The sequence below is a fragment of the Gloeophyllum trabeum genome (genome assembly GCF_000344685.1).
Source record: "Gloeophyllum trabeum ATCC 11539 unplaced genomic scaffold GLOTRscaffold_00002, whole genome shotgun sequence".
Classification (NCBI taxonomy): Eukaryota; Fungi; Basidiomycota; class Agaricomycetes; order Gloeophyllales; family Gloeophyllaceae; genus Gloeophyllum; species Gloeophyllum trabeum.
The window spans coordinates 2,528,234-2,542,895 of NW_006920411.1; the positions used below are offsets into that span (position 1 = coordinate 2,528,234).

Consider the following 14,662-nt stretch of genomic DNA (forward strand, 5'->3'; position numbering starts at 1 on the left):
CATCGAGAGACGCTGCATGCTTCGTCTACGTCTCTAACGTTTAATCGCGTATCTTCTGTCCTAAGCCTACTATATCAGTCCCTCATAAGTATAGACTACTCCTTACGATCCCACTATGACTGTCCACATCTATTGACAGAATCAGCCACTCGCCCCGTTGTGGCGGTCTGCCTGGTGGACCGTGACGTGTGACTAGCCACGTGCGGTTGTCATTATGTAATGGTCCGACAACCAAACACGACCAATTTACCGCCACTTCGGACCCCGGACCAAGTGCTGCTTTGAGACGGCTTCATCGTAACATATTCGACTTACTGTAGCCAAGCTGGCCTCACATCATGGCAGCGCGCAAGCTACAAAGTACGTCGATATTCTACCTTCCTGACGTGTCTTTCGTTGACTCAAGTGTATGCGTCGCGTCTCTGCAGCGGAAATCGACCGTACACTAAAGAAGGTCGCGGAGGGCGTCGAGCTCTTCGAGAGCATCTACGAAAAGATGCAGAACTCGACCAACCAGACACAGAAGGAGAAACTGGAGATGGACTTGAAGACTCAGATTAAACGATTGCAACGGCTACGTGACCAGATCAAGACGTGGGCAGCAAGCAATGACATCAAGGACAAGTCGGCGCTGCTCGAGAATAGGAGGTTAATCGAGACAGTGAGTACATTCTGTGTATCTCTGGCAGCTTGCGCAGTCGTGCTGCGTCTGGCGAGCGCTACTCCGGAATGCTGATGGCCTTGTTTCTCTATCTAATCAACGTTTCCTGCCTGTCCTCGTGCGGGCGTCTGAACCACATAGCAAATGGAGAAGTTTAAGGCATGCGAAAAGGAGATGAAAACAAAAGCGTTCTCCAAAGAGGGTCTTATTCAATCTGCTAAGCTCGATCCCAAGGCTCAGGAGAAGCTTGACACGGCTTCGTGGGTACGGGAGCAGGTGGAAGCGCTGCAACAACAAGTGGAGCATACGGAGGCGGAGATCGAGGCCGCACAGATGGCTGGTGGGAAGAAGAAGGGTAAGTCTGGAGGGCAGACGGCGGAGCGGGTGGAGGAGATGGAGAAGCTGAATGAGCGCCGGAGGTGGCATACAAGCCGGCTGGAGATCATCCTGCGGTTATTGGACAACGGGAGCTTGCCGGTGGAGAAAATAACGGCACTGAAGGATGATGTGCAATACTTCGTCGAGAGTAATGCGGTGCGTCTGGTTGCCAGGAGCCGTTACTACTAATTCTTAAGCTTGTGCGTTCAGGAGGAAGATTTTGAAGAGGATGAGGGAATCTACGACGACCTAAATCTCGACGAAGAGGAAGAGAAGTTTGGTATCGCTGCGGACGAGTCCTCGAGTGACGAATCCGAAGAGGCCAGCGAAGGTGAACCGCCACTTACTTCCCTTCGCAGCTCTGTCTCAAATGGTGCAGACTTACCACCACGAACACCAAATAAGAAACAACAGCACGAGGACGACAGCTCGAGTAAACGTGATGGCAGCCCGGTACTCAAGAAGGGCAACAACGTCACATTACAACTACGGAGTAAGCATGCAGTTATTCTGTTCCACTCTTGTCAGGTCTGACGAGTTCGATTCAGAGCCATCATCAGCAGCAGATTGTATGTATTACGTCTAGCTCCTATGACGCACGCAAATATGTCTAACATGCTACGCAGCGGCACCGAAACCTCCGCCAAATCCAAATTTTGCACAACAGCCAATGTCGAGCATCCTCAAGGCTGGGCTACCTCCAGCACCTCGACAACCCGCACAGCTACCCCCAATACGTTATGCGGCGGCGGCAGCAGCAGCAGTAAATCCACCATCGTCTACAAGTGCAACCCCATCGGTTTCCTCACCATCCCAGGCCCCCGCGTCCACAAATGCCACTACTCCTCCCTCGTCGTCAGCACTGTCACCACCACAACCGACGGCATCACAGGATCATGCGGCCACGTCGTCACCGAGCTTGACGCATCCTTCTGTGACGAGTCCAATGCTCAGCTCTGCTTCTGTTTCTGCGCTGCAGCAGGACGGGTCGTCGTATTACTCGCACCACGATTCGCCAGCATTGTCAGAAGCCGTGTCTGGATCGCTGGCGCCGACGTCATCGTCGCCACAAAGATCGGCATCCCGAAGTGGTAAGTCCGTGTACATCATCCGGTTAGCAAGACTGACTGTAAAAAAGTGTCGATATCTTCGCCAATTGTCGACTCTGCATCACCAGCACAGCCGGTACGCCCCGTTTACGTGCACTGACGCGCAGCATTCTCACGCGTAATACAGCAGGCGGCGTCCAACGACTCGCAAAAACCACCCGCAGCCGCCGAGCAGCCGCCAGCACCCTCGCCGCCCGCGCCAGCACCCGCGCCCTCGCAGCAGCAGCAGCAGCAGGCGCTCCCCGTCCCGATTGGCGCGCCGACGGCGCCGTCGCCGCTGCCGCAGCAGGTGCAGCAGTACCCGCAGTACCCGCCGGGGGTGAAGGTGCCGGAGCAGCAGCAGATGCCGATGCAGGCGGTGGGCGCGCAGCGGCCGCCGTCGACGCAGCAGCGCGGGTCGGTGCCGCCGCAGATGCAGCAGGCGCGCACGGCGTTCCCGGGCTCGCTGAGCGATCTGGTGGTGTCGTTTGAGAATGTGAAGCAGAAGGGTGAGCGCGGGTTCTTTGTGCTGGTGGCGGTGCGCTGATGCTGGGGTGCTTTGTTTTTGGCGTCTTTGTTTTGGGTCGGTTGGGTATATGAAGCGGTGCACCGGATGGGGAACCTTGACCAGGTGAATAAGCTGCTCGAGGGGAGTTATTCGAGTATGCCGCAGCCGCAGGATACGGAGAAGTACGTGCTTGTGGCATATCTGTGTGTGTGTGGCTCTTGTGCTGACGTTGGTGTGGCAGGCCGAAGTACTACGTCCCGCGGAACTACTTCCCGACGCCGAGCTACTACCCGCAGCAGCCGAGCCCGATCCTGAGCACGGCGGGCCTGTTCGCGCAGCTGGACGTGGAGACGCTGTTCTACGTGTTCTACTACCACCCGGGGACGTACCTGCAGTGAGTGTCTCTCTCTCTCCGCGCCACCCCATTGTCGTTTGATTGACACTACCGTGCACTCGCAGGTACCTGGCGGCGAAGGAGCTGAAGCGGCAGTCGTGGCGGTTCCACGTGAAGTACCTGACGTGGTTCCAGCGGCACTCGGAGCCGCAGGCGATCACGGAGGAGTACGAGCAGGGGGTGTATGTGTACTTTGACTGGGAGGGGAGCTGGTGTCAGCGGAAGAAGAGCGATTTTAGGTTCGAGTATCGGTATTTGAGCGAGGATTGAGGTGCGGGAGTGCGTTGGTTCACGCGTATTTAATAGTTCATGGACGTTTGGTCTCGTAGTCACACACATACTCTCGTTCGGTACTCGGTTTTCACGCGCGTAGTCCAGACATGCATACTTAATGATATTAGTGAGAATGTCTGAGTATGTGTATGTGTAGTGAGTGAGGAGAGCAAGGGGAAGCGTCTACTCGAGCTTGACGACGCCGCCGAGGGACTCGAAGGTGGCCTTGAGCTTGTCGGCGTCCTCCTTGGGGACGTTCTCCTTGATGACCTTCGGGAGGGACTCGACGAACTTCTTCGCCTGCACGCAGCGTCAACGCCGGCCGACGGCGAGCACGGGAACACACGCACCTCGATGAGCGTGAGGTTGGGGATCATGGCCTTGATCTCCTTGATGACCTTTGCCTTGGCGGCGGCGTCGATGCTCTCGAGCTTGACGGAGAAGATGGTCTTTTCTTTGGGCTTTTCTTCCTCGGCGGGGGCGTCCTCGGCTGCGGCTGCGGCGGGCGCGGCGGAGGGGGCGGCGGCGGGCATGGCGATTTCTTGGATGTTCAGGCGGGTCTGGGGGTGGGTTCACAGGTTAGGGAATGGTGAGGGGAATGGGAGGGGGAAAGGAAGGAACGCGCCTTGAGGAGCGTAACGAGGTCGGCGGCCTGCAGGAGCGTGAGGGAGGAGATGTCGTTCACGATCTGGTCGAGCTTCGGGTTAGAGGGCGGCGGCGGGGGTGCGGGGGAGGCGGCGGCGGCGGCTTCGGGCGCGGCGGCGGCCATGCGGGTTGAGGAGGATGAGAGGGCTCTTGTCCATCCTGCCGGTGAGCTGCAGAAGGGCTGGGCGGTCAGTGGCAGTACGGGACGGTAAGGGGGATAGCTGGCGTACCGGAGGACGGGACGTGCGCGTGAAAGGGAGGCGAGGGTCCGGCAGCAGCGAGACTGCGATGCGAGACAGATCAGTCAACGTCCAGCGCACTGGCGACGAGAGCGCAGGTACTTACGGCCATTGTGCACGGTGGAACGGAAGACGGCCTGCTCAACTGAAAGCCAAACTTGAAAATGCAAGTGCGCCGCGTCCTAAAATAGCCGCGCCAGTAATGGCAATTCCCGACGCAACTGCATCCTGGCCGTGCCATTGCTTTCGCTCTGAAACTGCCTGGCAGGAAACCATGCTTGTAGCCAACTCAGGCACTATTTCGTTCTTTCATCCGCATCCTACGACTTGTCGGAGAAGAGCACAGAGATGACCATCCACCATCTGTTGCCGCCTCCTCTCGCAGTCAAAGGGTAACATTCTGAAGAAAAGCCTTCACTGTCTGCCAAGGGGATCGTATCTGGAATTTGTACAGGGCGTAATACCGTTGTCTCGATCCAGGCTACTCGCTGCCGCGCCCCGAGGGGAAGTCTCAAGATGCGGGTGGGTGGTGAGCATGTAAGGGCGTACGAAGGGTGAGGGCGGCGAGGCCGGACGATGAGGGAAAGGTAAAAGCAAAGGATGTGCCCGCGCCCGATGGGGCGGGTGGTGGGTGCGCGGCGGCGAGCCCGCGCGGAAGGGGGAGACGGTCGTTGTGTGCCTCGCTGGGGGGTGCGCTTCCGTCGGTCTTGACTTTCCTGCCGCGGCCTCGTAGATCGTACGTCCTGGTCCACCCACAATCGACCCCCTTTCCTTACGCCCTCTGCAAACGCACATATTGCGCGTCTTCTGTCTGCCCTTCCCCCTACCATCCATCCCCCCCCCCTCCCCCCGGGTGAGGTCGTTATGCGTTATGAGGGTAAGGTGATTACTGTGCCAGTCATTGTTATGGCGTTCTGCTTCGTGCGAGTTTCGTTGCAATGTTGATGTTGCTTCATACAGAACCGACGGTTCGTGCGCCCTGCGATGCGCCAACGGTTGGGAGCGCGAGCATGCGATGCCTTCTGTTACCCCGGGTTGCTGTGGTAGTGTGTTTTTGTCTTTCGTATGAATACCGCGTCGCAATGTCAATGATATTTTAAGCCCGGTGCACCTGCAAGGACAAGACTCGACGCAAAATCAATAAAAAGCAATTCAAGCTTGGAGAACGGTACGCCGGGTGGACCTTTCGCCGGTCATTAAGCGGGCTGGCAGGAGACTGTTATTCGCTGGATGTGAAGGTCACGCTTGAAGCAGGTGTCATCTATACGTTGCACATGGCTGAGTCATTTCCTTGGCGGGGACCAGGGCCCAAGGTAAGTGTCGTCGGTCATTAACTTCCAGGGCCCGGGAGGAGGTGCAGGCGCATGTAGGTGCGTATATTTAGCTTTTCATATAGATTATCGGCCGGACATCGAGTTGGGATACGGATGTACTTACTCCCTGTTCTCCTACTCCTCGGACTGGCGCACGCTCCATCGACGACAGTGCAGCACTATTCGCCATTTTCCAGCGCTCACTTCTGCACCGATCATCTGCAGTCACAGGCATATCTGTCTGCCTATCACTCTACAAGGGCCGCTCGTTTGCGGGCATGCAGGAACGGTATGGCTGCAGGAACCTTTGAGCAGTTGGGTGTGCGTACTGGGGATATGAAGGTAGGCTCAGCTTCAGCGCGGAGTGCTTGCGAGGAAGTACTGAATGGACTGCTGTATTCTCAGCCATGCAAGGCTGACATTGAATTATACAGCTGTACATCGGCACTGATGCAGAGCACGGCCCCCCGTCCGGCTGGAGAAATAACTGCCCTGTCTCGCGGGCGATGTTAGGATCGATTCCCCTTCACGATCGTACTCAAGGTCCACGCTCTCGATTCTCCAGAGCTGGGTGCGCTCTCCATCCTCATTCAGCGAAGTGCACCGCGTGTCAAGGTCCTGCCTGCGCCAGGCCTGCCGGCGTCTGCTGCAGACAGGACCTTAGCAGGCGATATAAAACACCCATTGCAACGTCGACGTACGCCAACTTGCTCGCCAACTCTTCTTTTCCTTACAACTTCTTGAGACGCCGACATGAATTTCCTCGCCTTTGCGTTCCTGCTCGCTCTTTCTCTGCTCGGTATGGTCTCGGCGGAGCAGCCTTGTACCACTGGATGCTTCGACCTGGTGTACCACACGGCAACGACCGTCTTTGCGTCGAAGACACCCTCTGGCACGGTGAGCCTGCGAGATATACGGAGCTGTAAGTAGGCAATTTTGCTCACAACCGCTCCTAGGAGGCACTGGTCAAACCTACGCACCTGCCGTCCGATGTCTCGTACGGCGAGATTACGGTAGCGGCCGATGGTCTCGAGGAGGGTCAGTGCAGTCATGCTTCATCCCGAGACTACATCTGATTTATCTCCAGTCCGATGGACGAAGCTCGCCACCTCTACCATGTTCATCCCGCGTCCCACTTCGACGGGGGACGCCGAGGCCGAAGCATGGCGTGTCGTCTACGGCACGACCTCCATGGAATGGGCGGGCTATGCCACGTCCATCATCGCCCCGACCCTGACCTCGATCGCTCCCCGCCCCACCGCGCTGCCTGCGCAAGCCGTCTCCGACATGCTCGTGTCCTGGACCGACGTATCCATCAAGGAGGCCGAGGCCGCCGTCACCGTCACGGAGGTGGACTATGCGTACGACACCGTCATGTGGGTGCGCCCCGACGCCGCCGCCTCGCGCGAGCGCGTCGAGGTCCTCGTCGACGGGATCGCGATGCCCCCGCGCATGGACCCCGTCTCCGAGATGGGCCGCTACTGCGACAGCGAGATCGACGACTGCTTCGCGGCTGGCGTGCTGCCTGGTTATTACATCGTGCCTTCTGGCCACCACGAGGTCGCGCTCCGCCGCGACGAGCAAAGTAAGCTGCTGTGTTCCTTCGGGGTGGGTATTTGGCTGACATGTGCACAGTCGTCGAAGAGTGGACCGGGTCGTACGCTATCGAGAGGCCTTCGGTATCATTGCTTTCGTCGTGCCCGCCATGCCCGACGGTTACGATGACCGTCACTCAATTTGTTCCCGGTGCGGCGACGCCCACCGCACAGGCGCCGCTACCTAACGTCCCCTTCTAAATCGGTGCCAAGGAGTGCGCTGGGAGATGATGCGGGAAGAGTAGGTCTGCATGTCTGCCCGTACCGACGCCGTTACTGAGCAGATCGATTTTGCAGAGGGGCTGTGGTTTATGATCTGCCATGATAATGCCTTCCATTAACCAGGCTGCGTCGCTGGTCGACTGCTGTCCTATTATTTATGTACTGTGTATAATCCCAGTATTAATAATGTTGGACTGCCCGGATTGTTATGAATGCTCCACGTTCTACTGGTGTCTTTGAATGGCCGGGTCGATTAATCAGAGCCTAGCATCCGTTTCATACGCTCCTACACTGTGCAGGCCCCGGGACGCAGAATCTGCCACAATCGCTCAGTTTGGTAACGTCTCTTGATGAATTTGGGTCAAGTCCACGGCATATTCCCGTATATCATGCACGCTGCTTTGCATTCCCTTTCTTTGCCCCCTGCGCCCTCCTGCAGCGCCCCACCGACGGTTGCCGGACGTCCTCATGTCTCTCCTCCCCTCTGACCCCGCCGCCGGACAAGTGGAAGAGGCTGCGTCCTCGGTCTGCACTCCTGAGCACTGCTACCATGCGTTCGATGCATTGTACTGCGCCCTGACGGGCAGCGACCCGATCCCTACCAAGTTTGCAGACGAGAAATAGTGAGCGGCATGATTTTTATTGCTCGATGTAATTATTCTTATCGTGGCCGTCAGCCCTCTCTTCGTTACTTGGAATACACGATCCTCTCGTCGGCACCCGAGACTAAGGGGCTGTATCGGCACTTTCGAGGCCCAACCCCTCAGCGAAGGTCTGGCTGAATACGCCCTCATCAGCGCCTTCAGGGACCATCGATTCAGGAAGATCGAAGAGAAGGAGCTTTCCAGCCTGGAGTGCAAGATCTCCTTGCTCACGGACTTCGAGGATGCATCTTCCTACCTGGACTGGACCATAGGCGTCCATGGCATCAGCATCTCTTTTCCTCATCCTTCTCTGATCCCTTCGTCCACGCCGTCCACGGAGCCCGGCTCTCCGTTCTCCAGTACGCCATCTCTTCCTCGCTTCACATCCAAGCAGTCCTTCTCTGCTACATACCTCCCCGAAGTCATGCCTGAGCAGGGATGGGATAAGATCGAGGCTATAGACAGCGCTATCCATAAAGCAGGGTGGACTGGCCGTATCACAGAGGATCTCCGTCGTAGCATCAGACTCAGGAGATACCAGAGCAGCAAATGCACTGTAGGATGGGACGATTACGTAGAATGGCGGCAACGGAATGGCGGTGACATTTGAGCAGTCTGCTCAGTAGAGCCTCCACCTTCTTGCCAATGTACCAATCGGGTTATAGACGGCTGTACAATATACGGACTTTTCACGCCAGAGTTTGATTATACTTTCTACAATGTATTCCGGATTAGATCTAGCAAAGCCTTTTGACTATGACGCTCATTGCTGTGCGATATAATAGCCTCGAATCGCCTGATACGCTCACTCCAGTGGCCAGGGTATCTCCCCTGAAGACGAGACCACACGTCCCTAAGTCTAACGACGTCTGCGTCGCTCGTCTTGATAAATGCCACGATAATCCACCACACCATCCGGTCGCTGGGGTGAACATCGCCGGGCAGGTCCAAGAAGTTCCGGAAAACGAGGTCCAGATTTTCCGGGCTCCACGCGAAACCGGAGGGAGAATCGGACTCGAAGGGGTCGCCCGGCTCCTGCTGCGAAATAACGGGGATCAAGCCAGTCGAGGCCACAGAAGGTCGGCCGTACCGCGCAAACCCGTAGAAAATCGCTCGGTAGGCGGCAAGAGTGGGCGTAAAGGTCGGAGGATCAGTGTCCGAGCGTCGCGACCCGTCAAGGGGGCTAGAGAGCATGTCCACAAAGACTTGAAGGGACCTTATGACATCCCCTCGATAGGCAAAGGCTTGGATTAGGGTGTGGTACGTGACATGGTCCGGTACCATGTCATCGGGTATGGCCAAGCCATCGCCAGCGAAGTTCTCCTTCACCGCCATGATTTCTTCATCGTCAAAACCTTCAGAGCCGGACCCTTCCTTAGGCTGTAGATGATACCGGAGGACACGGTAGACATTCCACGCAAGCTCCAGACGACCATTGCGAGCAAAAGCCCAGATGAATGCGTTCACAGCTGCTATATCCAGGGGAATGTCTTGCTCCTTCATGTGCGACATGGTCTGCCGGATGGCCACACTGTCATTCTTGTGAGTGAAGTAGCGGAGCAGGACAAGGTGGGTGATGCGGTTCGGAGGGATCTTGCTAGCTCGGAAAAGTGACAGCGCGTGACGGACGGCATTCGAATCCAACGTTCGGCCTGCGATGTTGAGGAGCGTGGTGTATGTATATACATCAGGTGCCAAGCCTTTCCCCTTGGATGACTCTAAGGCCCCGTTGTCATCACCACGTCCCGACGCCCCTGGAGCGCGCTGCGACGCCAGAATGTCATTCAGAACAGCAAGAGACCGTTGATAGTCCGCAAACTGCGTCTTCCGAGACCCTTTTCCCGCGCAGTCCATCAGCGCGTTCCACTCCCAGAGATGGACGGTTCCGCCTGTCTTCCTGAGAGTGTTTATGACAGAGTACAGCTGCAAGAACTCGTTCCGGGTGCGCGGCTTGACGGATGTGATGAGGCGCGCCAGGCGGTGCAGGTGCGCGAAAGGAATCTGCGGCTCTTCGCCGGGTGCGAGCTCGAGCATGGATAGCGTGCGGTAGTTGCTGTAGGCCGCCCAAGCTTCGGCGACGGAGTTGGTCCTGGCGAGAGTGTCCAGGTGTTTGTCCCGTAGCGCGTCTGCGCGGTGGCGGACACGCCGTGGTCGAGGACTCTGGATCGGAACGCTGGTCCTGTCCCAGAAATCGAGCGCGTTCTCGGCATGGTGGGTGAGACCCTTGCGCTTCGACGCGACACGGGCGTCGTTCATGTCGCTTTCTTTGAAAGCTTCGTCTAAATTGAGTACAACCCTGTCCGAGACAGCACTGGAGCCATGCGTCGAAGGGTCGGTCCCATCTGGAATCGCAGAAGCCCTGGGTGAATGGGGAGGCGATACCGCTTGGGTGTCGTCTCGTCCGTTTTCGCCTCCGCTTCTGCGTACTGCAACCTTCCCTTCTATATCTCGTCTGTCCAAGTGCGGAGGAAGTTCCAATCGCGGACGGTTCTGGACAGCACACGCATCCGCTGCCCCGCGACGAACCGCCAGGCTTGTCCAGGTCTGCGTCTGTGCACCACATAAGCAGTCCCGACGTTCGAGAGAGCGACATCGCGAGAACGGGAGTCGGAGGCCCAGCGAGGACGCTCTCAGCATCAATGGCACGTGCAGTCATCCTGGAAGAAACCCAGGCGTGAGCGGGCCTGGGCAGCAATTTACGCAAAGCATGCTGGGACGTACCGCGACACGCACTGCAACCTCACGCGAAAGCGGTACACTCCAGCGTGTCGACCTCCAGCCGGACTCGAGCGCAGACGTTGCGGCCAACAGCGCTCGGGCGTTTACCAAAATTTCGGCAAGTACGGGAACTCTCACGGCCATACGGCATCTTCGACGTACCGCGTCCAATGGGCACGGAGGGCGGTCGTTCACAATATGAGCGAAGTAAAGCCTCGAATTGCATATGGGTACTAGCAACCAAAGGTCTCATTGGCAGTACGTAGGCATAGCATGGGCAATACAACAGTAGACGCATAGGACGTAAAGAGGGAACACAAAGTACTTTTAAGCCCGAGGCTTGAGAGTACCCAAGAACGCCGCCTTCTCCTCGAACGTCTGGAAAGCACCGTGCTGCGGAAAAATGACACGTGAGTCCGATAAGTAACATGCAGAACACAGTATCACTTACACCGAACTTGGACGAGGTATCGATGAACTTGAGGGAGACCTTCTCGAGATCCCGGCGAGACGTGTGGACCATGAGCGACTTGCGGATGGTGATGACACGCTTCTTAGTACCCGGGATGGAGCCCTTGACCATGAGGAAGTCGTTCTTCACGATACCGTAGTGGGGGAAGCCACCCATAGGCGTAATGGCCTTCTTCGTGACGTCGTGCTCGGTGGAGGCGTTGCCCTCATCGGTACCAGACCCAATGCGGTAGATCTTCTTGTTGAGCTCCGTACGGTGGTGGTAACCGTCTAAGTACTATGGTAAGGCTCATTTCAAGTATGAAGGGCGGGGTTCAACTCACTTTGACCGGCACGGGCAACAGAGTACATGACCTTCGAAGGATGCCATGCACCGATACAAGCGACCTTGCGGAGACCCTTGTGCGTCTTGCGAGGCAGCTTCTTGGTACCCCAACGGTGCGTCACACCCTCGAAACCGTGACCCTTGGTGACGGCAATAACATCGACACACTCGTCCTGCTCGAAGACGCTGCCGACCTCGATCGGCTTCTCGAACAGACCGTGCGCAAACTCGACCTTGTCCGCAACAGACCCGCCATTGACCTGGATCTCCATGAGGTGCGCCTTCTTCTGCCCGAGACCCGTCTTGCGGATCTGGGTGTGCGCGAGGACGCGGACGACCGTGCAGTACTTGCGGATGCGCTCAAGCTCGCGTGCGACGGACTTGCCGCCGTCCTCGGCGGCCTTCTTGGCGTAGCGCGTGAAGGCCTTCTTCTTCGAACGGTACCAGTTCTTGTAGAACCGGCGCTTGACTTCGTCGGAAAGGTGGGAAGCCCAGACGGTGGTGAGGGTGCGGAGGCCGCGGGGAGTCTCGACGTAACCGACGACACCGACGACGACCATGGGGGGAGTCTCAATGATGGTAACGGCCTCAACAATTTCACGCTTGTGCATCTCTGAACACGAGCAATTCGTGGGTCAGAGTCGATTGCATGAGATGGGTAGTCAAACACGTACTGGAGCCAGGACGGTCGAGGTCACGAACGACGTGGGTCATACCCGCCTTGTAACCCATAACAGCAGTCAAGTGGACGGGCTTCTTGGGGTCGTCCTGATCGCAATTGTTCAGTCCTGCGTCGATCCCACCAGCTGCTGCAGACGTACCTTGGGGAACGCCTTAACCTTCCCGCGGTGACGCGCCGCACGCTTGCGGGGAAGGAAACCGAGCGAGCCGTGGCGAGGAGCTTCGTACTGTGAACCATAGCGCACTCAATATCCCGACATTTTGCGAGCATCTATCTCAGCAACGAACCTTACGGTGACTAGCAATATGTCAGCCCATAGCTTTATGACGCGGACAAAGACGTACTCACCTCATTTTGAATGATCTTGAGGGGGGCGGCGGCGGGGACTGGGTGCTGGGTGCTGGGCGTTGGCGCGCGCGACGACCAAATTACAGAGCCGGTGGCTGTGGTACTGTACAGTCTTTCTCACGAGTAGTTTAGCGAGACCGGGATTATCGCCGTAAATCGCCGGGTGCACAGCATTTCTCACGGACGCGCATTTGGATGTGGCTGATGTAATCATGCAATGTCAGCAACGCGTCTAGCTGTCGACGCGAGCGACGTCGATGAAGGGAAGAGCGTCGCGACGCGCTGAGTCTCATAGAACACTGCAATTCATTGAGGACGCGTCTGGTGTGTATAAGCGGAGGTTTCCGCAGCAGTTGACCGTGTAAAACGACTCTGTCGTGATCGTTCACGACGGAAAGTCTGTGGTAATGCCTGAGCTGAGATCACCGTTCTAATCAGCACCATAATGAGCGCAGCACGACGCGACACGAGAACCTTTATCGCAAAGTGCAAAGACGCGCTCAGTCGCGTCCTTTCACGTGTGATTACAGCGCGGGTGGTCTCGTAATCTGAAAGTCGACCCCACTGGGAGGTCACACCGCCGAACGCGTTCGCGAACCGCGAACACGAACGTCGGAGGCACGTGCAAGCCACTACACGGCGCACGTGGCGGAGTTTTGTGGCTCTGCCCAGGCCCCCTGAAAATACCCATAGAGGTCTGATACCAGATACCAATCTTCCCCCCATTTTTACCGAAACCAAAATTCCCATATTGGGATGTGTTTTACCCGAAAAGTATCCGACCTCTCGCCTTAGACGTGATTTTTACCGAAACATTGGTATCCAACCTGAGGACTTGAGGATATTTATTTATTCACAAAAAAATTCCAGTGCCTGCAGTCATACCAGATTCAGTTATGTATGGGCTTTATGAGCCTCTCCGAGGTGCACTGGTGTATATGGAATCCAAGAATCTCACCACCTGATTATTGTGGCAAGTTGTGGCACTGTTGTGGCCATAATTGTTACCCAAATAGTATCCGACCTTTGCTCTGGATGCCTGTTTTTACCCGAAAATTGGTATCCAAGATTGATCCCACCGGCAGGTTCTTTACCAAAACTGTATCAGACCTGGCACCCAGTTGAGGGTGATTTTTACCAAAACTGGTATCAGACCACTATGGGTATTTTCAAGGGGCCTCTCTGCCCACACAGATGCGTCCTTGTCAGGCCCCCTGCTTATGATAGAATGCATTCAAAACTGTTAAACTATCAGATCCATGATAATAGTGCTGGTCCGTGTCAATGGTATTTGTGAGATTGAACTCGTCGGGTGATTGGCGGAAAACATGGTAAGTAATCAGAGCTGTTTGTGCCACAGCTTGAGCATCCTGATATTCATTCGGACGTGCCCCTCTCCTCTCCCCCCAACTCATGCCACCGGTAGCAGTGTACTACTGGCAGTGTCATGCCACCACAAGCATAGTTAGTCATTGACATTGGGTTGGGTATATTCATTGAAACTACACTGCATATTAATGTACACTATTCAGCAATGCCGCAAAGTAATATGTTCATACCTACGGTTTATTTCCCCAGTTTTCGCTGTCTTTTTGCCAAGTAAGATTGCCGTGTGGCATCCGCCCCGGTCCAGACAACCAGTGATGGCCTTGTCGGGGGGTTTGACACCCGACAAGGGGTTTGTCTGCTTTTGTCGGGGTTTGTCTTGACGCCCGACAAGGACAGCACGTGATCCCCGGAGTAGGTTATTTTCTACTCCCGGATGCCGGTGCGCTAGATAATCGAGACTTGCATGTATTCAAACATGGCTGATAGTTTAAGACGGTAATGAATACTAAGGGATGAATATGGAGGCTCTACTAGTCTATTGTCATACTAGTACTAACCGTTGCGAGTGTGTGTAGGCCCGCTGGGCTCGCTTGCTTCTTGGTCGACGGATTGTTTATTAAATTATAGCTACTATTAGCTAGTACATCATGCCGTCGATGCCTTAAGTCCTTTTGTACTTGGGGGGAGTGGGCCAATGCTGTGCATGGCTGGTTACGAGTCCTGAGCTGGGCATAAGATACTCCCTATTTTACACTGTATATCATAGAGCTGACACAAATATTCCTATCTTTCTTGAAGTATCATTTGAATTTCACTAGACCGCTCGGGA

The 14,662-nt window shown here is 56.0% G+C and overlaps 6 protein-coding genes across 6 annotated transcripts; 3 read left to right on the forward strand and 3 right to left on the reverse strand.

Moving 5' to 3' along the window:
- Positions 1 to 299: 299 nt before the first annotated feature.
- On the forward strand, positions 300 to 3,299 carry GLOTRDRAFT_71257 (uncharacterized protein; the record flags this gene model as incomplete). Its single annotated transcript, XM_007864380.1, has 12 exons — positions 300 to 360; positions 429 to 661; positions 803 to 1,195; positions 1,250 to 1,370; positions 1,419 to 1,532; positions 1,588 to 1,608; positions 1,666 to 2,130; positions 2,178 to 2,224; positions 2,276 to 2,636; positions 2,730 to 2,817; positions 2,877 to 3,029; positions 3,095 to 3,299. The coding sequence occupies exons 1-12, from the start codon at positions 339 to 341 to the stop codon at positions 3,297 to 3,299; spliced, it is 2,223 nt and encodes a 740-aa protein (XP_007862571.1). The 5' UTR covers positions 300 to 338.
- A 186-nt stretch (positions 3,300 to 3,485) lies between these two features.
- On the reverse strand, positions 3,486 to 4,071 carry GLOTRDRAFT_103634 (ClpS-like protein; the record flags this gene model as incomplete). The annotated part of the gene is made up of 3 exons (XM_007864381.1): positions 3,486 to 3,602; positions 3,653 to 3,862; positions 3,928 to 4,071. 3 exons carry the CDS (start codon positions 4,069 to 4,071, stop codon positions 3,486 to 3,488), a joined length of 471 nt encoding a protein of 156 aa, XP_007862572.1.
- A 2,181-nt stretch (positions 4,072 to 6,252) lies between these two features.
- On the forward strand, positions 6,253 to 7,295 carry GLOTRDRAFT_125942 (uncharacterized protein; the record flags this gene model as incomplete). Its single annotated transcript, XM_007864382.1, has 4 exons — positions 6,253 to 6,396; positions 6,456 to 6,537; positions 6,587 to 7,084; positions 7,135 to 7,295. 4 exons carry the CDS (start codon positions 6,253 to 6,255, stop codon positions 7,293 to 7,295), a joined length of 885 nt encoding a protein of 294 aa, XP_007862573.1.
- Positions 7,296 to 7,784: 489 nt separating this feature from the next.
- On the forward strand, positions 7,785 to 9,981 carry GLOTRDRAFT_136468 (uncharacterized protein; the record flags this gene model as incomplete). The annotated part of the gene is made up of 2 exons (XM_007864383.1): positions 7,785 to 7,939; positions 7,994 to 9,981. The coding sequence occupies 2 exons, from the start codon at positions 7,785 to 7,787 to the stop codon at positions 8,568 to 8,570; spliced, it is 732 nt and encodes a 243-aa protein (XP_007862574.1). The 3' UTR covers positions 8,571 to 9,981.
- GLOTRDRAFT_21380 (uncharacterized protein) lies at positions 8,741 to 10,072 on the reverse strand (the record flags this gene model as incomplete). Its single annotated transcript, XM_007863441.1, has 1 exon — positions 8,741 to 10,072. A coding segment is annotated over one exon (1,332 nt), but the record flags the coding sequence as incomplete, so codon positions are not given.
- Positions 10,073 to 10,882: 810 nt separating this feature from the next.
- On the reverse strand, positions 10,883 to 12,558 carry GLOTRDRAFT_71264 (60S ribosomal protein L3). The gene is made up of 7 exons (XM_007864384.1): positions 12,505 to 12,558; positions 12,444 to 12,453; positions 12,296 to 12,382; positions 12,149 to 12,242; positions 11,473 to 12,087; positions 11,130 to 11,419; positions 10,883 to 11,071 (listed from the first exon to the last, which is right to left on the reverse strand). Exons 1-7 carry the CDS (start codon positions 12,507 to 12,509, stop codon positions 11,006 to 11,008), a joined length of 1,167 nt encoding a protein of 388 aa, XP_007862575.1. The 5' UTR covers positions 12,510 to 12,558; the 3' UTR covers positions 10,883 to 11,005.
- Between the last annotated feature and the right edge of the window lie 2,104 nt (positions 12,559 to 14,662).

Excerpts from the sequence above, each read along its gene's own strand:
- GLOTRDRAFT_71264 (XM_007864384.1), bottom strand. Across the intron at positions 12,243-12,295 it reads AGGTTAAGGCGTTCCCCAAG|GACGACCCCAAGAAGCCCGT; the intron begins GTACGTCTGCAG and ends AATTGCGATCAG. Across the intron at positions 12,088-12,148 it reads CCTCGACCGTCCTGGCTCCA|AGATGCACAAGCGTGAAATT; the intron begins GTACGTGTTTGA and ends GCTCGTGTTCAG.